Below are 24068 nucleotides of genomic sequence, written 5' to 3' on the forward strand. Positions count from 1 at the left end.
AATAGGGGTAATTTGGCTATATTGCTTTAAGAGACTTCTTCTCAGGAACTAAGAGAAAGATATCAAATGGAGTTGCTGACCCCTCAAGGGGCTAAGGGGCAGGGCCAAATAGGGGTAATTTGGCTACAATGCTTTCAGCGGCTTCCTCTTTTGGAACTCAGAAACAGATATGAACCACATTTGGTTGGAAGCACTCTCCGGTGGTGAGGATTCAAAATTGTACAAATGGAGGGGCTGACCCCTCAAGGGGCTAAGGGGCAGGGCCAAATAGGGGTAATTTGGCTACAATGCTTTCAGCGGCTTCCTCTTTTGGAACTCAGAAACAGATATGAACCACATTTGGTTGGAAGCACTCTCCGGTGGTGAGGAATAAAAATTGTACAAATTGAGGGGCTGACCCCCCAAGGGGCTGAGGGGCAGGGCCAAATAGGGGCAATTTGGCTATATTGCTTTGAACGACTTCTCTGGAACTAAGAAATGGATATCAGCCATATTTGGTTGGAAGCATTCTCCGGTGGTGAGGATTCAAAATTGTACAAATGGAGGGGCTGACCCTGGGGTCCAGTCTGGTCTTTGGAAACTTAGATCCTGGATCATGCCATGGAAACGGTTCAGATCTTTTTGCTACATTTGTATCTAGAGAAATACACGTTCATGCTTGCACATTTACCATCCACCAATTTTAAATGCTGACAGAGTCAAAATTACGAAATATTTTCAGTATTATATAAATGTACAATGCACATGTATATTTTGTCATTATTGCATAAATATCCGGGATACAGGCCCTAGTGGCCTCTTGTTAAGACTATGGATATGGTACTTGGAGACCAATAACCTGCTGAGTGACATCCAGTGTGGTTTCCTAAAAAACAAAAGTAGCATTGGGTGTGTTTAAAATCATTTGTTGAAGATTCCATTGTCTAAGGACAGCATGCTGTGTCGATCTCTTTCGACCTTGGGAGGGCGTATGTGACATCCAGTGACATCCAGTGACATCCAGTGTGGTTTCCGTTGACCATTTGGTGCGTTTGGAGTCATCTATTTTAAATTCCATTGTCAACAACATACTGTATCGATCTTTTTCGACCTAAAGAAGGCATATGACAACGTGGAAACATGGTATTTTAAAAGATTTGCATGAATTTGGATTGAGGGGGAGATTACGATAATGGCTTTAAATTTTCTAAATCTGAAACAAACTGTATTCAAATTTTGTCATAAATATAAACCTCACAAGGATCCAGATTTATTTCAAGATGGATCTCCTATCAAGGTAGTAGAGGATCATATTTGATCGTCATCTCAAATTCTTACCACACATCGAAATCTAATGTCCAAGTGCCCTTAAGGCTCTAGAGGTCTTAAAAGTCGTTTCAATTTCAGAGTGGGGAGGGGATCAGACAACCCTCCTTCACCTGTACAGTTCGTTAATACGCGTCAAACTAGACTATGGTTCCATTGTCTGTGGTTCGAGCTTTCAAAAGCAATTTAGAAAAATTAGACACAATACACCATCAATACCTAAGACTCTGTCCTGGAGCTTTTGGGACCTCTCCCGTGGACAGTTTGTGTGTGCAGGCTCATGAACCTTCCCTTGAACAGCGCCGCAATTAAACTTGCAATACATTACTACATTGCAATCAAATAAATCAATTTCAGCATACCGTAGTTTTGCAACCTCAATATGAAAACCTGTTTCGAAATCTGTCCAACTTGGTTCCATCACATGGAATCAGAATTCAACCACACATCACTGCAGCTAAAATAAATCTTAATATTATATCACCCTCCCGACTTCTGAGTTCTCCCGACTGGCAGATGGTGAAGCCAGAAGTAGACCTCACCATAACCCAGCTAAAAAGTCTGAAACTAATCTTTTGGTATGTCAACAAGCATAAAACCAATAACGATCATAATATAATTCTCACAGATCCAGTTTTACAGACGGGTCCAAGGATGGTGGCAAAGTTGTAAGTGCCACCGTCATTGGATCCAGAATTATCTCCTCAAGAATCCCAGATAATAGTTCAGTGTTCACTGCTGAGGCCAAAGTTATATCAACAGCTTTGACCTATATTAAAGATAAAAAAAAGAATTTATAAATGTTCCCTGGTTCGTTGTATTGCCTTCAGGCACATAAAAGTGTCTCATCATACCACCCTATTGTCCTATCACATAACATTTTCTTTCATTCTTCATCAAAGTCAAATTCAAGAGAACCAATGAAGATATGGGACATATATGAAACAAGGAGAAAACTTGGCAAAACTGTAACCGAGCATTTGTTATTTATTCATGCCATACTGGGTTGTAACCTAACATCTAGAATTCACAGCAGAGCAGGCTAAGGTGTTTGACAAGCCAGTGCAAGATACAACCAGAGAACAGATAATAATAATGGAGAAAATGCTCTCTTGTGCCTTTACACCACTTAACCAGATGAAGATCTAAATGATCTAAGATACCGTCGGTTTCATGAGAAGGTCACATCAGCTGTGACTTACGTCACCCAACAAAGCTTACCCCCAACATCATGAAATTGCTGCAGGAGAATGGGGTTGGGTTTTTTGATGAATGAATGATTCCACAGCTGACAAATATGCCAGCAGCTCAAAGAACTAATCACCATAATCAGATGCAAATGTAAAGGAGCATGTGTGGTGCAAACAAATGTAACTGTACTTTATGGCGAATGTCGTGGCGTGTCTTGTTTGAACTTCCAACAACCTGAGGCATTTGAAGATGGTGAACTGCATGTGTGTGCTGTATTGTCAACTTGATGGGATGTTTCGGTCAGCATATGGCCGTTTCTTGCTGCTTGGAACAAAAAAGATTGCTATTATTGAAAGCTGAAAACATATTTTTGCTGATTTCTATCAATCAAAACAAGATAGCATATGGAAAGGTATAGCATAATAAAGCCTGTATTTGTAGCTTTTTTCATACATATATGTATAATAGTTAACCTTGAATAATATTTAAAAATCGAATATTTATATTTTTCTATGAAAATACTGGTTGATCGACATAGTAAAGATAACTGAATTTGAAAATGTTCCCACACTCAGATTCTTCTAGGTTTTTTTATGATGTTAATGAGGGATTGTTAAATATGAATCAACTGAAAACATTTCTGTTTCATTTTGTGGTTGGTCTATCGTTATTTGAACTGACTATAGACATATTAAAACTATATAATGATCTTTCCACTGGCCAATGTGATATTGTCTTTTGCTGGCTACCAAATCATGCAGGCATAAGGGGTAAGTCAAAAGGCTATGCTGCAGGTCTTGACAAACCGTTTTCAAACCGACTACCAAAAAATACCCCGACTATCAAAGGTTATACTCGGGATCAATTGCTAAAAAGGTGGGACACCCAGGTAGGAATCAATAATCTTCATAAATTTAAACCAACAATCGGTCATACCTACTTGGGTTGTCAGTCAAGACATGATTGGCCAGAGTCGGTTTGCCCACGAAAATCTTCTTAAGACAGATGAGGACGAACCCTTGTGTATCCCTTGTGATGAAAGGTTCACCATCAAGCATATATTGCTTGACTTTGTGGACTGTCCAGTCGTATGGGATTCACATTATCAAACAGTAAATCTGAAACAAATTCTCAGTTACTTGAAAGAAATTGGTTTGTATGATAAATTTTAAAATATGTATGTGAATAATTCATTGCTTGTTTTTAAATTTGATGTGATGCTAAACTGACATTATTGAAGGCTCTGTCCAGGAGGTTAAAGTTTACCGTAAAATATTTGTTTCCCTGTGAAACACGTAATTCCTATCATTATCGATGTAACTGACATCAACCAGTGTTTTTAAGCCAACTCATTGTTGAATATATTATAATATTTGCTTATACTGTGCACAACCACTAATAGCTACAGTGATGACGTAAGTCCTGCTGGGATACGGTGTATTAAGCTGAGGTACCGTAGGTCCCCACGATCCCCAGCGAGGTGGCCTAGCTTTGGTTATTGGTGGCCTATAGCCCATGTTTTAAACTGTATGATTGATATTGTTATGCCCAAATGTGTTTGATAAAATTTGTGTTTACATATAACTATGCATAAATGTGAATATATAAAACATTGTCTCGTCGCTATATGGCTGAAAAAAGGCAACGCGACGTTAAATTATAACTCACTCACTCAAGGTTTGTATGTGCGTTTAACGCCGCAATCTGCAATACGACTATGGCCTGTACAAATAGAGTAGGGAGCCAGCAAACGAGTGACGGACATTGATGGTAACCACATCTAAGGCGGAATTGCGCATGATAAAGATCGTGATATTTAAAAAGCAAATAAAGCTTTATGTTTTTTTAATTATATTTCAGATGTCCCCACAAATGTGACAATAAAGCTGTTTCTTTTGAGCTTTGATTCTGTTAGCGAAACCACGATGGTAAGTGTGATTTAAAGTGATATTTTATAGAGTAGCTTCATGAAATGGGGCGGTGGCTATAGGAACGGAGTTGGTCCGTCCCTACTTTCGTCAGTCCACCCCATTCTCAGTGGGGTAAATTTTCTCAAAAACTATTTAAGTTCGAGAAATAAAGAAATACACACGAATGTTACTGGTCACCCTCCCTTTATCCATGAATATTCACTACTATATGAACATACAATACTCTAATGTGCCCCAGCCCGTGGCATAGTGATAATGATGTTTTTGTGCTCATTATATTTATAAGAAAGAAAATGAAAAAAGGATTTGAAAGAGGAGGTTTGCTTTCATTATTTTGCATTTGCAGCATCGTTTTTGTTTTTACCATTATTAACCCAGTGACGGCAATACTTTTGCATCAAAGTGAGTATTGTTCATTTCAGTACCACGGAAGAAGTTTTCTGTTTCATATCGATATAGTATTAGGTCAATTTCACTTGCTTTAGTCCAGTTTAAGTTCTCTCCATGATAGTTCGAACAATAACGGGAAGAAGAATACAAACAAGTATTGGTAGGTGATCTGAGATGTTATATGGAATGCTAGTGTCTATGACATATCCATTAACACTGCTTAGTGAATCAATATCTATAAAGCCATAAACAATTAATGTTTTTTGACTTTGTTACATTTACTATGGATAGTGTACCTGGACTCATCAAGTGAATCAACCACCGAATAAAGGTGACGTTCGCTTAGCAGTCGTAATAGGCACCTGGCCCTGGATTTCATATTTGTACCATGACTGATATCAGTATTAAAGTATCCTCGAAGGTAGGTTGGGTATTCTTGAGAGAGAATATCATAAAGTTCCATAACATAGTACACTTCTTCATAGTACACACTATCGAGGACATGTGTTGATGGTAGTCTAGTCCCAAGTACATACAGGGACACGCGTGGCCCAGGCGTCTAAGGCGCCGCGATTCGCTGTGCAGAGTTGCGGCATTTGGGCACGCCAGAAACCTATGATTGTGGGTTCGAATCCCGGTTCGCCCCGATTATGTTTCTTAGGTTATCAGCACCATACCCGTGCTCGTGAGTTTATGAAGTAATGTACACTATGGACTCTCCTCCCACATTAAGCTGACACGCCGCGATATGTCTGGAATACTGTTAAAAGCGGTGTTAAACCCAACTCACTCACTGACCCAAGTACATACCCATGGCTAGTACCGATGTGTTGTTTGATGCACAGTACGTGGCTTCTGTGTAGTGGGTGCCAATAGGAGTAACTTTACACCAGTCACCTTTCCGTACAAACACGGCTTCACCACCAGAACCTCGCTGGTGCTGGTTGGAGTCACAACTGGATTTTGAATAAACATTAAAGTTGTCGTGGAATGTTTTCTAAAACTGTGAATTTTCCCAGTCTAGCCAGTGCGCTGTAACAAGCACGACGTCACTTATAACGAATTTTGTACAGCTCAGTCGTCCCATGTTTGATACCACGAATGTTCTATGTAGCTAAGTTAAGTAGGGTCATCAGTGTACATACTATATGGCCAGAGTTGCAGGATGATGCATCATAGTGTTATACAGTCTCACTATACAGTCTCCATACATAACAAGGAGATCACACAACAATTTAAAAACAATTTCATTCTGGCATTCTAATCAAAAATATACATAAACAGCAAGAGCAAGTATCAATAATCACAATAAAAACAGTCTTACTTTATGCTGAAATATTCATTCATATATATCAACAAGATCCATTGAATGTTTCACATAATCCATTATACTCCATAGTTCACATATTGCAGACCTGGCATATACAATTAAAGTTTCAAATCTCGCCAACATGGCACGTCAGTTCACACCTAATCCGACCTGGGAACTGACCACTTTGTCTTCATCTAGCTTCAAGAGACAAACAGCCAAGCTACAATTGCGTAACATCAGCCTTCATTTGGCTGTGAGTTTACCAGGGCTTACATACATACACACATCGGAAGGTGTGTAATTGGTCAGTGTTAATCACTGGCAATTTCTACAACAGCAACATAATTATATATAAAGGTGTGAATATACATTTCATGAAAACTAAGTATATTTAATATATTCTTCATCAATACGGATGGTATAGATTGGGTTCGAGCCTTGCCAGAGACGTAGGAGAATAATATTCGTAATGGACATATATAATTGATTCTCATAACATTCCCCCACTTAAAAAGAAGTTTTGCATGTTGAAAAACGTCAAAGCTAACATTTGACAACATTTGTACAACATTTAATGTTGTAAAACACATATGCATTCACATCATGATTACACATGGTCATTCAGGAACACATGTTCCACTATTTGAAACTATAGCAGGCTATGTGTTTCAGTTCATAAGAGTGAATATATATATTGTCACCTCAGTTTACACTGCACGTGAAAGAGCATCAGCCAATATATTGTCTTTTCCCTTGTGTTGATGAATGTCCAGATCAAAGTTCTCAAGCTGAATGCTCCAGCGCATAAGTCGCTGATTCTTGATCTTTAGTTTCTCCAAAAACATCAGTGGATTGTGATCTTTGAACACAAGTATTGGTGTCAAACGTTGTACTCGGGTACACTTCCAAGTGTTGTAGAGCTAGTACCAGCGCCAGAGTCTCTTTCTCTATTGTTGAGTAGTTTCTCTGATGAATATTTTTTTTTTTGCTGAAGTAGTATATGGGATGGTCTATTCGGCACAACCAGCACAGGTGCATTAGTCAGAATAGCTTTGATCTTCTCAAAGGCCTGTCTGTTGTTGAGACTTTTCCCAGATAAATTTGCAGTCTTTCTTCAGTTGATTGGTCAATAATGAAGCTACTTGAGAAAAGTTCTGACAAAACCGGTGATGCATCCAGCCCTCCCTAAGAATCTCATCAATTCTTTCCTGGTTGTAGGTTCTGGAAACATGTTCACAGCTTCTACTTTGGCCTACTTCACCTTGTCCTACAACATGTCCTAAATACACAACTGTGACCTTCACTAATTCACTGTTGGACAACTTATATTGAGTTGAATACGGGATAGAGAGTCAAAAAACATTCTCATGGTCTTCATCTGATCATCCCACTTTACTATAGCCACAATGACGTCATCAATGTATGCCTCACAATGGTCAATACTTGCTGTAATGGTGTTGATAAGTCTTTGAAAGGTAGCATGGGCATTTCCAAAAGGCATCACATTATACTGAAAAAGCCTTCTGGTGTGACTAGAGATGATACTTGCTTTGTGCTATCTGTTAACGGGATCTGCCAGTATCCCTTCAATAAATTAAACTTGCTGACATACCTAGCATTTCCTGTTCTATCATTACAATCGTATATTCTTGGCATTGGGTAAGAGTCAGATTTGGAAAGGGCATTGACACGTTTGTAATTATTACATAGACGAATGCTGGCCCCAGCTTCTGGTACCAGAATACATGGGGTACTCAAGCACTGCTGCTGCATTCGATGATATTATTGTCCAACATGTACTGAATCTCTTTTCTAAGTTGAGCTAACGTATACGTGCTGCTTGACAGGAGTTGCATCCCCTACATCTATATCATGAAAGATGCAATCTGTCCTAGATGTCACATCTGGAAATAAATTTGAGTACTCATGAATTAACTCTTCCAGTACTATCTTCCGTTCACTTGTCACATGTGATAACTTAGCATCCAGATTGTTTAAGACATCAGAGTTATTAAGCTTCACATTATGTTCTTCCTTGCCCTTAGTACAAGAATCTCTAGTTAATGTGTCCTACTCAGTTATCTCTACTGTGTCTATAATGCTAACACTAACAGTCTGTGGCACACTTTCAGCACACCTATCATAGTCTTCATCATATTGATATGACAAACTCGTTTGGTCTTTCTCTGATCTGGAATCTCTATGACATAATCTGTGTCACTCAATTTCTTGTGTACAAAGTAGGGCCATGGTACCTAGCTCTAAGTGGGTGTCCTAGTATTGGTAAAAGAATGAGGACTTTATTACCTGGTGCAAACACCCCATGTCCTTCTTTTATATCATATCAGGTTTTCATCTTCTCTTGGCTACCCTGCAGGTTTTGCTTTGCCATGCTACAAGCCTTTAGAATCGCTCTTTGAAGATGGAATCATACTCCAGCAAACTGATTTCCATGTCATCATCTAACCACTTCTCTTTTAGGAAATTTAATGGTACCTGAACTGTACGTCCACACACCAAATCAAAAGGACTGAAGCCCAGTGATTCCTGCACAGATTCGCTAGCTGCAAATATTGTATTTAACCCAATCATCCCAGTCTTTCTGATTGTCTTCACAATAAGCCTTAAGCATGTTCTTCAGAGTTTGGTGGAATCGCTCAAAAGCACCTTGAGACTAGGGATGATAGGCACTTGAACTGTACTGAATGATACCCAACTCATACATAATCTGCTAAAATATCTCAGACATAAAGTTAGACCCCTGATCTGATTGGATGGACTTTGGTAACCAAACTAGAGTGAAGAACTTAATCAAAGCCTTGATAACGAGAGGAGCCTTAATATTCCTCAGTGGAATAGCTTCTGGAAAACGTGTTGATGCACACATTATTGTCAACAAATAGGCATTCCCTGTCCGTGTGCGAGGGAATGGTCCAACACAATCTATTATAACCTTGCTTAATGGTTCTTCAAGTGTTGGAATTGGCTGCAAATGATATCTTGCGATCTTCTGATTTGGTTTACCAACAATCTTACAAGTGTGACATGTTCTACAGAATTTTCTGACATCATTATGAACTCCTGGCCAATAGAAATGAGGTAGAAACTTTTGACTGTTAACTCCTAAGTGCCCTGCAAGTAGAGTATCATGCGCTAGACTACGAACTTCCTGTCGATACACCGGAGGAATGACTATTTTGTGCACTATTGTCCATTCTTCATCTGCTGGACAGTATGCTGGTCTCCACTTCCTCATTAACTTATATCCATTTAGATAATAACATACTGCCTCCCCATCACTATCTTTTTTTTAAACAGCTTAGTCTCTTAGTTACATCAGTCCTGGATTCGACATTTGTTCTTCAATAAGTTTCTCCCAAGAAATAACTCCACTTGAACCTTCCACAAAACTGAACTTATCACCTTCAGATAATATTCTGCCCCTTTTATCAGATTCATCCACTTTTCTAACACTAGCAGGTGCTATTTCATTATCTTCAACTTCCTTAAGATGACTGATAAAAGTCTCAGATAAGTCAATTTCGCTGGAACTAGGAATGTCAGATTTAGCTTTCTGTTGAATCATGGCCCTAATAACAGCACATGAAGGGTATCCATTTAACTATTCTATCTGTTCCTGCTTTGCACATGGTATCTCACTAATTTTAGGAAGATCAGATACAACCATGTCTTCTGCAATATCATTACCCATGATAAGCGATACACCAGGCACTGGTAAAGTTGACATGACTCCCTATGTAATACACCTGTCACCACATCTGACTTCAAATGGACTACATGAAGGTACCTTAATGTAACCACCTATTCCTAAGGTATGCTGATTCCGTGTAAGTTTTCACAGAAAATGGTAGATCATCTTCTAGCATAAGAGTCTGGAGGGATCCACTACCTCTCAGGATATCTACAGGTTTTGAGACAGAGCTTTAATCCACTAAAGATACCAATCATCTAGAATTAAAAGTTAGGTTATTTACTTGCACATCTTCAGCATCAAGTCAAAAAATTTGGCGTGATATCACTGAAGCCAGCATGTGGCACCTGTTCATTCTGATCTTTGTTTTTCAATTTCCAACATGCACTTATCCAATGGGCTTTTTTATTACAATATGGACAAACTGGTCCCGAAATCACATTCACGTGACATGGATGTATTGTTCCACTGAGGAGAACTACTTGCCACAACTGACCTGGTTAACCTGGTTATTGTTGGGGCCTCTAAATGATAACTAAAATTTGACCATGAAGAATTACTCCCTGTAGCATTTCGCTGACTGAAAGAACTAAACCTTCCTCTACCAAGGTAAGCTACATTTCGCAAAGAAACTTCATGTGTAAGTGCATAGTCATCTGCTTGAGTAGGTGCTTGTTCTAATGATTCAGCTTTTTGTTCATCCAATGATTAATGTCACATGGAATACACCTTTTGAACTCCTCAACTAGCATAAGTTGTTTCAACTCCCCTTAGTCCTTGTTTATCATTTTGGAACAATCCCGAACGAGCCCAAATTTGTAACGAGTTGATCCCATACCGTCTCCATACATAAACAAGGAGAGATCACACAACAATTTAAAAACATTTGAATTCTGGCAATCTAATCAAACATCATATTATACATGAACAGCAAGAGCAAGTGTCAATAATCACATAAAAAACATTCCTACTTTATGCTGAAATATTCATTCATATCCCAACAAGATCCATTATACTCCTGGCATATACAATTAAAGTTTCAAATCTCGACGACATGGCACGTCATCTTGCTTCAAGAGACAAACAGCCAAGCTACAATTGTGTAACATCAGCCTTTACTTGGCTGTGAGTTTACCAGGGCTTACATACATACACACATCTGAAGGTGTGTTATTGGTCAGTGTTAATCACTGGCAATTTCTACAAAAGCAACATAATATATATAAAGGTTTGAATAAAACATTTTATGAAAACTAAGTATATTTAATTTATTTTTCATGAAAAGTAAATATACATATACATACTTATACATATAAACTGACGTCTAAAAGAAACTTTACCAGAGTTTGAAATCACTCTTGCTAAAAAACAACAAAACATACATGCATGAAGTAAAGTGTATTGAGAAGATCAATATATCAACATAATCAACACTGAAAATGACAATCATACCGCGACCGAGAATGACGTCAGAGCCCCCCAAAGTTGGGTGTGGTGCAAAACTCGAGCTTTCAGAATCATGGACAATAGGCAGAGTACATAAACAATCGCTCACGTTCAATAACAAGTCGCGTGTGTGACCACCAAATGCCTCAATACACGCAAAAACTCTTCAATGCACAGAAAAAGTCAGTCGTCTGATGAGGTCACGTGGGATTTGACGCCATTCTTATTGGAGGGCCAAGGTCAGTTCTTGCCGGTTGGCTGGAGAGTGTGGTCGTTGTCGAACACGACGATCCATCAAGTCCCAGAGGTGTTCTATGGGGGACATGTCGGGTGAGCGTGCAGGCCACGGCAGGACGTTGACGTTGTTGGCTGCGAGGAAGTTAGTGACAATTCTGGCTGTATGGGCTCTAGCGTTGTCATGCTGATAAATGACACCACGTGGCTGCTGTTGGAGAAATGGTAGGACAACTTGACGAAGAATGTTATCCATGTACCGCTGAGCCCACAACTTTCCGTTAACGATGACCAGCGGTGTCCTCTCTTGCCCACAGATCCCTCCCCACACCAAAACACTCCCTCCACCATATGGTACAACCTCCTGCACGCAACACGCCGCCGTTCGTTCACCCCTTCGGCGGTAAACACGTTGTCTTCCATCAGCCCTAAACATACAGAATCGACTTTCATCAGTGAAGACAACCCTCTGCCAGTCACGTCGTTGCCAACGTCGTACAGTCCGGGCCCATCTCAATCGCAGACGATGATGTTGCGCTGTCAATAGCTGTCCTCTGTAAGGTCTAAAAGCCCTGATTCCATGAGCCCTGAGTCTCCTGGCCACTGTCTGTCGACTAACCCTGTGACCTAAGGCATCTGTCGCCGATGACGTCACTGTCAGGAAGCGATTTCGGAGGTGCAAGGTACGCAAGTACCGGTCATCATGGGGCGTGGTCACCCTTGGTCTTCCTGTTTTTGGCCTGTCAGCGGTCCGCCCTGTCTGTCTGTAACGTTGCATCAAGTTGGTACCGGCAACACGGGAGCAACCGAAGGTTCGTGCAATATAGGCGTGGGTGGCTCCCATCTGTACTATACCCAAGGCTCGTTCACGTTGTTCGACTGTGAGTCGTGGCATTTCTTTTGTGTTTTTGTATCACTGTGGATGTCAGACTTGCCGTTGCAATCGTTTTCTACCCTTATCCGCACGTGCATTTGCAGTTGTCCGTGGTGCACGTGTTTTTCACTTTTTCGCGTGATATCTCGCAAACATGTAACAGACGATTAACATTTTTGCATACACTATTGTTGTATTTAGGTTATGTGTTTTAGATACACTTCATCGAAAAAATTTTTATACTTTGTCTGAAATTTATATTTTCAGTTGGTAAAGTTTCTTTTGGACGTCAGTTTATAATGAATTCTCATAACAATAGTTAATAATCACTCTCGCCTAGTTTATCATTAGAGTACCATGTATTGCCGGGAACCCATTTTCTACAGTTCACGTTCTCGGGCCAGAATGAGTTGTCGTCCAATATCATCTTGGCACACTGTACAGGGACTGCAATTCGGATGGTAATGAGTCTTCCCAGTGACGTAGGAGAATTATATTCGTAATGGACACACCTCGTTCTTTGGCGTAGTCAACAAAAGCGTCTTTCACTGTGTCAAATGATTCGTCTCCTGTTCACGAGTCTCCTGTCCTTGTATTTAGCTACACCTGTGAAAGATCGTCTCCAAACTGCACAGATCTTGAATGCTGATGTTCCTTAGGTTGATTAGCTATATTGACTTGGGCTGAAGTTAGCTTGTCTCTGCTGCTTACAGCATGTTCCATCGTGTCGGCCACGTGCCCGTTGGGTAAACTATCATTTAGAAGGAGTAAACTGTCCTCTGTGCTTGGTGGTAGATGGATATCAGTGCAGATTGGGACTGTGCTCTTTTGCACTGCATGGTTTGTTTCATCATAGCCTGGACTTGAGTTTTCTTCAGCAGTGACTGGCCTTGGGTGGACCGCACTGAGGGACGGGTCTCGCCATATCTTGGGTTGTAAACTGCCTATGAATAGAGCAGCTTGTTTCTGTATTCATACAGTCAATCGTGCCATCAATTGCACAAGCTGGTATATTTATCTTATTTATGTGTTTAGAGTGTCTTTCTTGTCCTTTACATCAACATTTTTCCTCTGGATTTCACTTTATAACAAAGTCATTTCAGTTTTTAATTTGTCTACATTACACTTGAGCTTCTGGACTTCACTGTAGCATATTTTGATTTCATCATTCTTTTGTTCAAGTGCCCTTATCATATCCTGAATGTCACTCTCATATCTTAAATTGAAATTTTGCAGGTTCTCATTTATATCCATTAACAATATACATTTCACACATATCTTCATGGAAACACATCAATTTAATGAAAATTCGAGCCAGAGTGTCCTTATTGTTCCAATTATTTTCTGAACTTTCTATGTGAGTATAATCGTCTGATCGAGTTTTCTGCTTACTCATGACTTCACTCTGTTGCTCAAAATGTGCATGTGTAGTAACACTTGATCTTGAACCCTGAGGGTTAATTTATATGTGTGAGTTAAAATTATGACTTGCTTCAGGTTTTGTATGGATGTTTGTTTCAGCTACATTTTTTTTTCTAATTAAGACTATGACCCTTATCGTTTTATTTAAAAAACCATCATACAACAATGTTTTTTTTGTGGCAGACAATTTCTTTCTTCAATAGCCTGAGGCATAATTTTTAAAGCATTTTCTGGGACACTTGTTTTCTCCCGATAAAATCCAAGAACCCCCAAAAGGTCCAAGTGGCGTAGAATCAATTAGTACAGAAAGACATTAATGACATTATGGTGAGACCGGAGTCACAGAAGACATAGAAAAGATCCCCTGGAATATGTGTGAAACACATTTCTGATGTCCCCGCCGTGACATTGCTTGAATATGGCTAAAAGCGGCATAAAACTCACTGCATGTCAAACTCACTACCAAGGTCAACATTATATGAGGGTCTCAATCAATTGCCATTTACTATCATCAGAAATGAAGTTACAATATACACTGCCAAATAACAATATATGAAACAAAATATTTTGTATATAAATTTTAACATATAAAACATGTAGTATATAATTCAGATGATACAACGGTTACTTCATTTTGTTTCAAAGTTTAAAAACAAGCCAGAGAAAATGCTTTTGCACGTAAGGCAACACTATTGAGTTGCTTCGAGATATACGAGTCTAGGGAATGTCGGTAGCCGTGGTGGAGAATTGCTTTATGACCTTGCCACTTTGTGCCATCTCCACATCTGTTGTTTGAGAAGAATGTGATATAATCTCTGAGTAAGTAAGTGTTATACACTCGTTATGTTCATATAAGTAGTATGAGAAAAATTGGATATTCTCAGTTACTTACATCTATGTAGGTGTGATTTTAAACGGGCGCGCTTTTTCAATGTAAACAGTGATCTATCTATTGTCATGTCCTGAAATATATGTTCCGTGATTCAGTGATACAACAGAGATAACCACGACTGCTTATATTGTAGTAGTAAACAACTTGAGAGCCTTCGAAGTGAGGCGGTGGAATCAGCTGATCGTTCAATCATGGTCGCCTTGTTGTCTCTTTGCAATCGTTACTGAATGTACTGCCCCTGATGTCTGAATATCACACTTTTAAGAATGAAGTATAGTTTTATTGTATGGGTACACATGCGGTACGCGAATGTGAATGTCTTATGCAACGCAAATTAAAGTTTGTAAAAAGATTTTATGGATGAATGGTGGCTGTTTGTTGCCAATTACTACCTTGATTGTGATAAATAAAAGATAGATATTATTATGGTATTTTAAAAAGTATGAATATTAAACAATTATAATTCTTGCAGACATGTGTAAGAATCATGACCCCTTGGACTCAAATATGGTTGTGTTCAGCGAAGCGTGACCTTAATGATCACAAAGATAGACGTTGGGGAAAAGCTCTCTAAACCGTTATTGTTAATTGTGATACAATACTAAATGACTTTAAATCGTATTCGTTTCTCATGATTATATCATAATTGAAAAACATGTTCTTTTACGTTTCAAATACATGGTCATGCACATGCAGTTAAGGTCGTTTAGATATGGAAATCATGCAATGTGGGCTACTTTCACATCATCTATTGCATTTAATGGATACAACATTTCGTAGTACAACATGTCCATGTGTGTAAAGTAAAACCCCAAAAGAAAATCGAATAATATACTTCCTACTCGAAGATGCAGGTTTCCGAAGACAACATTGTCTATTTGGTGGTATGACAGAGTGGTTTCTGTCGCGTTACTTGAATCTACGCACGTTCATCTCTGGTATCCAAACATGTGTTGGCTCTTTCAGTTGGAAGCAATACTGTGTGTACTGTGTCTGGTGTGCAATACACCTCATCAAAAAAATCACTGACAACCAGCTCCATTTACTATTTAAAGAAAATCACTCAACCAACAATCATGTCGGCTGTTACGATCAAATCAATGGATACAACCAATACACGGCTACTACTAGGCCAGTCAGTCCCCGACCACATTTATCTTCGGGGTAATGACATACAGGAAAAGGCCAACACAATGCACAAACTGTATGTTCTATGGACACAAAAACATTATGTAACCATCCATCCAAGTGCACTTGGTATACAAAGTGCTAAAAGAGAAGGTCATTCATCCTTGGCGCCACATTGTCCAAAACGCTTGCTCATCAGCAAACGCATAAAGATAATGCCTTCTTGGCAATATTGATCCAAATCTAAAACCCAAGCGACTAGTAATCATTCTACTGGGCAAACAATCGAATCGGTGAGCACTGATCTGCCTGTTTAGACACAAAGACACTGCAAAACGCAAGGGAAAGAAGCCCCAAGCCCCAAAATCAAACTCCATGCCTTCTACTACTCAAACTGAAGCACACAACCAACAATTCAAGATTTCACCTTAGCAATTCTTGCCGCAGCTGAAAAATCAATAAGAAAAAAACCTCCACAAAACCGGAAACACATCGGTACCATGGTACTGGGAAATAGCAGAAGCTGGGAGAGTGAGAAAGAAAGCCTTTAATAGGTCAAACAGGGATAAATCATCAAACTAGCACAAAAGGAAATATATTGGAACATGGCAAATTTCATGGACATATTCCTGCAAGACAGGTCACTATCAGTTAAAAGAGGGAATTATCACTCTGATCCTATGCCACTGGACAACGGCACGCCACAAGGCAGCATTATAATAAGCCCAACCCTGTTTTACAGCATGATCAATGATCTATTTGATCATGTCAACTCTCCTACCTAAACTACCTAAACTCCCCAAACATCCGCTGTAGACGGAACACCATAGGAAAAACTCAGAGACAGGTCATGATTCCCAAAAAACTGCAGTCATATGACAATCTCAAGACATCTACAACAATTTGGGTTGAAATGTTATGTCCCTTGTAGAAAACCCCTTCTGAATGCAAGGCAGAGAAAAGTGAGAAGGGACTGGGCAAGAACACACGCACATTTCATAGTGGCAGATTGGAACCGTGAACTTTTCTCTGTCGGATCTATTTTCAGATGTTTTAGTAATAGGCATAGGATGAAAGTAGGATGTCTCCAAAATGAGAGATACCGCGGTTATGTTCACAGGTGACCGTAAAACACCCACCCCAGGTTCATGTTTGGGGACTCATGTCAGCAAATGGTACCGGAATTCTTAAAAAGGTGCATGGTACTCTTAATTCCCAGAAATATCAGCCTGAGATCAATGACCTCAAGACACAGTGTGAATGCCCTGTTTTTCAGAGTAAAACAATCCTATTTCAGCAAGATAAAGCCCCTGCCAATTTTTCCAAGAGCAATCGTGTGTTTTTAGCTGTCAGAAACATACCGTTATTAGAATTGCCTGGTGATTCCCCTGACATGAGCGCTAGTGAGACTCTCTGGGACATTATTGGCAAGAGAGTTGCTAGGGAAATGCCTACATCGAGCCAGGAGCTCTGGAATTTGGTAAAGAAATATTGGCATTCTGTCTCAAAAGATACCTGTCGCAGCCTCTTAGAATCGATGCCTAAACGAATAAAGGCACTACGAAAAGCAAAAGGGGGTAACATTCCTTATTGAATGTACTTTCTTCTGATACCAAATAGTGCTACAATAAAAGTATTAATAAACTTGTAAAATGTGTGTAAAGTCTTAATAGCCATATCAACATAGCAATGTAACAAACTTTTGTTCAACAGCTGTAGATATTCATGGAAATGAAAAAGCAGACACTCTTCCGAAGCAAGCTTTAGACAAAACAGAGATGCAGCCAATTCCCTTATGTATACTAGAGATAAAATCAAAATCAAAGCCTCCATAGCCAGTGGGACGCAAGTATGATCGGCAGATGGCTGTTCAAAATTCAACCCAAGATCCACCAAAAGCCAAACTCATACTCAAATGAAAGAAAAGTCGAAGTAGCCATCTCACGCCCCAGGTCTCATACGTCAAGCCTCAAAAAGCACTTTGACAAGATATGGCCAAAGGAACTAAAGATAAACAACTACTCAAAAACTGGCGACCAAATTCTCTCTTAATTTCATTGTAAATTTTTTTGAGTACATTTATAGCAAACAGAATTAAAACCACACTTAATACTCTTGTACATGAAAACCAATCTGGCTTTATCCCTGGAAGATGTATTAGCGAAAACATATGACTACTATGTGATATTTTGTTTGAAACAGAATTACAAAATAAGCCTGGTTTACCATTACTTAAAGACTTTGAAAAAGCTTTTGATACCGTCTGAAAACAATTTACCATGTTGACACTGGCTTTGGACGTAATATAAGAAAATGGATATACCTACTTATAAATAATGCTCGATCTTGCAACATTCAAAATGGACACCTATCTACATTCTTATAAAACGAAAGGGGATGTAGACAAGGAGACCCATTGTCTCCATATCTATTCCTGCTCATTGTTGAAACTTTGGGAATAATGATTTGTGATAATAATGCAATACAAGGTATCAAACTGAATAATGTTGAACATATACTCGGACTATATGCTGATTATACAGAACTATTTCTAGATGGGACTGATAAAAGTTTAAGTACAGCGATTGACACTCAAAATGATTTTTATAAAATGTCTTGATTAAAAAAAATAAAAATGATAAAACAAAAGCAATATGGATAGGCTCAATGACTGAAACTACACTGGCACAGTCGGGACCTTGAAATATTGAGAAAAAAGCTTAATATGAACTTAAATAATCTGTGGGTAATCAATACAAAAAAGAGAATTGAAATTATTAATCAAATTTTAGGGAATTGGAGGAAAAGAAATTGATAGGTAAACTTACTGATGTCAAAACCTTGGCCCTGTCAACCTGAGTACATACATGTTCCTCTCTTCCAAACCCTCCAAGTGAATTTATTGATGAACTAAACAAATTAGTGTACAGATTCGTCTGGAATGATAAAAATGACAAAATAAAACGAACAACATTGATTAAAAAATGTGACAAAGGTGGACTGAGAATGATAGAGGTAAGGTCTTTTATGATTTCTTTTAAACTGTCAGTTCCAAAAAACATCTTCATAACAAAAACTGTAATAATAATATTGAAAACTGTATACACTTAGCTAACCCTTACTGGAGAGATGTTTTGGCTGCTTGGGGAACATTGTATAGAAGTCACAAAACTCACTCCACAAACATTGGAGAAGTACTATCAGCACCTCTTTGGTGTAACCATCAGTTTAAAAAAAACTGATTTCATTATAAGAAATTGTTTTTTAAAAAGGAATTAACACTATTAAAGATCTCTGTAATGAGGATGATATGAAGCCCCTCAATGAACTTAAAAGCAAATTAAAGGCATAGTTATTTACTATTACCAGGTTCGATAAAACATACCAAAATCCTGGAAAGATGCTATTAGAAATAATCACATTATCTTATATGATGAACATTTAAATACAACTCTGATGGATTTACTTGTAGCGCCTAAAGGCTCAAATATTTTTATGATAAGACTATAACTGAAGCAAATCTCAGCAGAATGTGAAAAATGGGATACCATTGTCGACTTAGATATATCGTGGAAGGATGTTTTTATCAGATACAGAAAATGTACAAAAGATGTGTCACGCGTCACGTCTTAAAAAGCACTATGACCTGATATGCCTATCTTGCAATCAACTTGAATCCTTTGCTCAGGTGTTGCTGAAAAGTCAAGACCATGCCCCGGCTATTGCTCTGTTAAAACAAGAATTACAGTTAGATTCGCTAGATGTTGTAGATCTCCTAAAGCCAAGAGGTGAGGTGAGATGGGGTTTAACGTCGCGTCCAAGATTATTGCACTTATATAGCGACGTGCATGCACGTGTGTGTGTGGCTGCTTGTACTAGTCCGGACTTTTGCCGATTTATAGTGCTAGCCCACTGAGATACCATGCCGCAGTTTAGCATGAATACCCCACTCAGACACAGTATACTGACTCCGAGCCGTCCAGTCCTTGTTTATCCCTTTAATGCCGAGCGCCAGGGTAAGAACAAGTACCATCTTAAAATCTTTTGGTATGATTGGTTGGTTGGTTTGTTGTTTAAAGCCTTTTGGTATGAAGCTGCTTGGGATCGAGCCCCGGACCTTCCGCTCTCTGGGCGGACGCTCTACCATTAGACCACGGAGGCGGTTCTAAAGCAAAGAGATGCAATAGCGAAGGCCTAACTAACTCTATTTCTGAGAGATAGACAGCAACTCGAACGTATACACAAAGAAAAAAGTTAAGCACACCCTAATATATTTCATTATTGTTTGGTCCCAATATTTGTAACAGTCACGAAAGATATAATTACGGGAAGTATTATTTTTTCTCGAGATGATGTAATCAGTCATGCGTGACGAAAGCTCACGTGCCATTCATGGTATGCTACCCTCGAGTACCTCTAAAAGCAGTATATCCAAACGTTAAAATAGCTTTCTTAAGCTCGGTTTTAAAGGTTATTCTATGACATTGTGTGACCATGACACAAAGGCGATTATCAAACGCCACAAGATGGCAAATAATCGGCATGCATAACGCAGGAATGTCTTGTAATGCCATTGGTCGGAATTTGGTATCATCACACTGTCGTAAGCCGTTTAGTCGAGAAACATTCTCAGACTGTTGATGTACGGTACCGTCCAAGATCCGAAAGACCTCCTGTGATGACACATCGCGAAGACAGGGACCTTCTTTGTCTCATACGCCGAGAAACCTTTTTAACAAGTACTCGTCTGAAACAGCTGTGGTTTCCCAATCGTCGATTCAGCATCAGAACCGTCATTAACCGGCTGAAAGCAGCAGGACTGAGGGCTAGATGAGTCATAAAGCATCCATTGTTGAGAGATCACCACAATGCAGCTCGTTTAGCATGGTGTATTGTGCGACAGAACTGGAATCTGAGAACTTAGAGCCGATTCAATTGGTCAGACGAAAGTCGCTTTCTGCTCCACATCACTGATGATAGAACGAGAGTTTGGCGGCACCGCAACACGGCCTACACCTGCAGGAACAGTAAACCGACTGTTGCATACGGCGGGGTTTGGGGATGTATCTCTCATGGTTGCAGGTTGGATTAACAGGGGATCAGTACATCCGGGACGTTTTTAGGCCAGTCGTCGTTCCTCATTTTGACAACCACCCTCTTGCTACTTTACCTCAGTACATGGATGACAATGCCAGGCCTTATTGTTCGCATGCAGTCGTGGATTACATGAGGGCCAATACAATAACGATTTTACCCTGGCCAGCAATGAGCTCAGATTTGAACCCCCTTGAACATGTTTGGGATATTCTGGGCCGGCGCATACAGGCACGAGATCCTCCTGTACAAGATTTACGCCTATTGGAAGCAGCATTGCATCAGGAGTGGTTGTTGTTGACCCAGGGTGGAATGCGTCATCCGGGCATGTGGCGGTTATGCCCGCTACTGATCTGTTTCACGTGTCATGTCAAGTAGAGACTTTAAGGAACATTTTTACATGGGTTATCAAACGTAACTCGTTTATTTAATCCTGCAGCTCCATACTTGTTTTGAGTTTTTGTCTGAGGTCCAAAACAGTACCTGTGTTACCATCATGTTTTTTGTCAGTAAATCACAACTCACCAATATCTTCTTTATTTGTTGTCAAATGTTTGTTCTATCCGATGACATTAGTGTCGCCCAGCTCCTGTGGTCGGTCATCCCATGACATGATTTTTGCCATTTGTCATGGTTCAGAAATAGGAGTGTGCTTAACTTTTTTTTTGTGTATATATACAATGAGCAGCCAAAGATAAAAAATGAAAGCATATCCATATAAAATGATATCTTATCAATACAAAACAGAGAGTTTATCAATACTATATATGACTCACAGTAGATATGTGTTCCCTACTCACACTCGTGTGTCCCAAAGAGGGACAGGTCAGCCGAAATGTCTTAGGCAGAAAGCGACATATGGAATACATAAAGCAGCAGCAGCAGCAAGAACAACACGGAAGATCAGTAATTGGAAGTGCGTACACCATTTATCATCCAATAGAAACTTCGCCTTGAGAACATCCCAAACACCACTAGCCTCAGCATATTGATATCCAAACAAGCGTTCTGCTAATGTTCGGTAAAATCTTTGTACAACGTCATGCTTATTAATAGTTTACCCCATGGGTACCCGGGGAAGATTATAATGTGTCCTGAACACCCCATTGCTGGTCGTAAAAGGCGACCGAATTGGGCAGCCTGTTTGCCGTGGTCTGCGACCCTGTGTCGGCAGGGGAAGGGAGTCTGGTGGTTGAGGGCGACGTAGCCGGTGTCCCGGTATAAACTCTGCCCCGTACAAATTCTCCCCCCCGAGATTTTATACCGGTACGGATTCTCCCCCGGAGAATCTGTTCTGAAATAAAATCTCCCCCGGGCGGATATATTTCGCGCCCCCCTCAGTATAAAGTCTCCCCCATGATTATTCGGTTTGTTGCAATGTCTTTAAGTACTATATTCTTTAAATAGTTATCTTTAATGTAAGGAGGGTTACTTTAAAAAATAGATTATGAAATATGGTCATAATGAATTGATATTTCAGCATATTTTATTTGGTAACTGTACCTTCCATCCTAAAAGAAGTATAAGACATAATCATACCAAACAAATTTGAATGAAATGACTTAATGTAACAAATACATGTACGGTTACTGTTGTAACTGAATTCAGAAATCTTATTAATTCTCGCAAACATTCGGTTTTAACACTAACTACGTAAAAACTGTCAACATATCCACGCACGCCACCATCTCAGGCTGTCCGTTATACTCTGATGATTTAAGATCTAAAATATGTTCCTTAATACAGGCTACGATTTGAAAATGGTATCAGTGTAATATCAGTGGCTAGAATATCATGGTGCAACCAGGTTTCTGTTAAACATACAACATCATAACTATCTAATTCAGCACTGATTAAATCTACTTTGTCTTTAAGTGAGTGAGTGAGTGAGTTAAAATTTAAAGTCACAGCGGCATTATTTCAGCCATATCGTGACTTGAGCAAGTCATGTATTTATATAATATATTAAGACCTGTCGTCGAAGGACAGTACAACAACTAGCAAAATATCACAGATTATAATTGTAAAACTAGTTATAGAATAATAAAATAATCAGATTATAACAGACGACACAATATAAAAAAGGGGCTGTAGATCGCCAGCAACCAAAATTAGGCCACCATACTAGGGACCATGGGGACTTACGGTACTTCTGCTACCTACATGGTACCCCAGCAGGATTTACACCATCCCTCTGGCCACTGGTGATGATCAGAAAGATTAGCCAAAGAGGTAAAATCAACAAAAATACTACGATTAAAATCACAGAGAAATGAAATGATACGTTGAAGGATACCGGACTTACGTACCTTCCCAGGGGGACAATTGTTTTACGATACTTCAACCCCCTGTGAAGATAAAGCCATTAACATTCTCAGTTATGATTTCATTCCACCAAATTAAAAATCATTTACTTTATACTGTACATATTATAATCAAAATTTATCTATTAATTCTATTTCTTTTAAAAAACCGATGATTAAAGGAGCACTGATTTGATTAAAAAGATCCTTTATGGATGTAATTTTGAAATATTTATCCCTTGTGATTGAAAAATCAATGCAGTCAAGCAGGACATGCTTGACCGTGATTCTCTCATCACAAGGGATACAAAATGGAGGATCTTCACCTTTCAACAAATATTCGTTAGTGTATCTGCTATGGCCAATACGACATCGTCGTAAAATGACCTCCTCAAATCTGGACTGACAACCCAAGTAGGTGTAACCGATAGTTGCATGTAATTTATTTGTACCTACTTGGGTGTCCCACTTCTTTTGCATAAGGACTTTGATATAGCATCTAATTAAAGGTTTGTAGTCGCTGTATGGTATAAGAAGTGGGGTCACAGATTTGTTGAGAGCTGCTTTTGCTGCAGCATCAGCCATAGTGTTACCCGTGATTCCAACATGACTGGGTAACCAGCAATAGACGATGTCGTATTGGCCAGTGGCAAGAGTATTGTGTAATTCTAAAATATCCAGTGTGAGTGGATGATTTGAGCGGACATTTTTTAATGCCTGTAGGCAAGACAAAGAATCAGAGAGGATGATGAAATTTTTGCAGATATTTTGTGTCTGAATATATTCCAAAGCTGTTTGAATAGCCTTGGCCTCAGCAGTAAAGATAGAACAATT

The 24068-nt window shown here is 39.2% G+C and overlaps 1 protein-coding gene across 3 annotated transcripts in view; it reads left to right on the forward strand.

The window, feature by feature from the left end:
* The window catches only part of LOC124151850 (glycine receptor subunit alpha-2-like), a 323326-nt gene that overhangs the window by 123308 nt on the left and 175950 nt on the right, over nt 1-24068 (forward strand). For all 3 annotated transcript variants that reach the window (XM_046524516.2, XM_046524514.2, XM_048387298.1), the window contains one exon: nt 4357-4424. In XM_046524516.2, the coding sequence (XP_046380472.1) occupies nt 4357-4424 (68 nt within the window). The remainder of the gene's footprint in view (nt 1-4356; nt 4425-24068) is intronic.

The sequence above is a fragment of the Haliotis rufescens genome, unplaced genomic scaffold (assembly GCF_023055435.1).
Source record: "Haliotis rufescens isolate VD_foot unplaced genomic scaffold, xgHalRufe1.0.p SCAF_7, whole genome shotgun sequence".
In the NCBI taxonomy this organism is placed as follows: domain Eukaryota; kingdom Metazoa; phylum Mollusca; class Gastropoda; order Lepetellida; family Haliotidae; genus Haliotis; species Haliotis rufescens.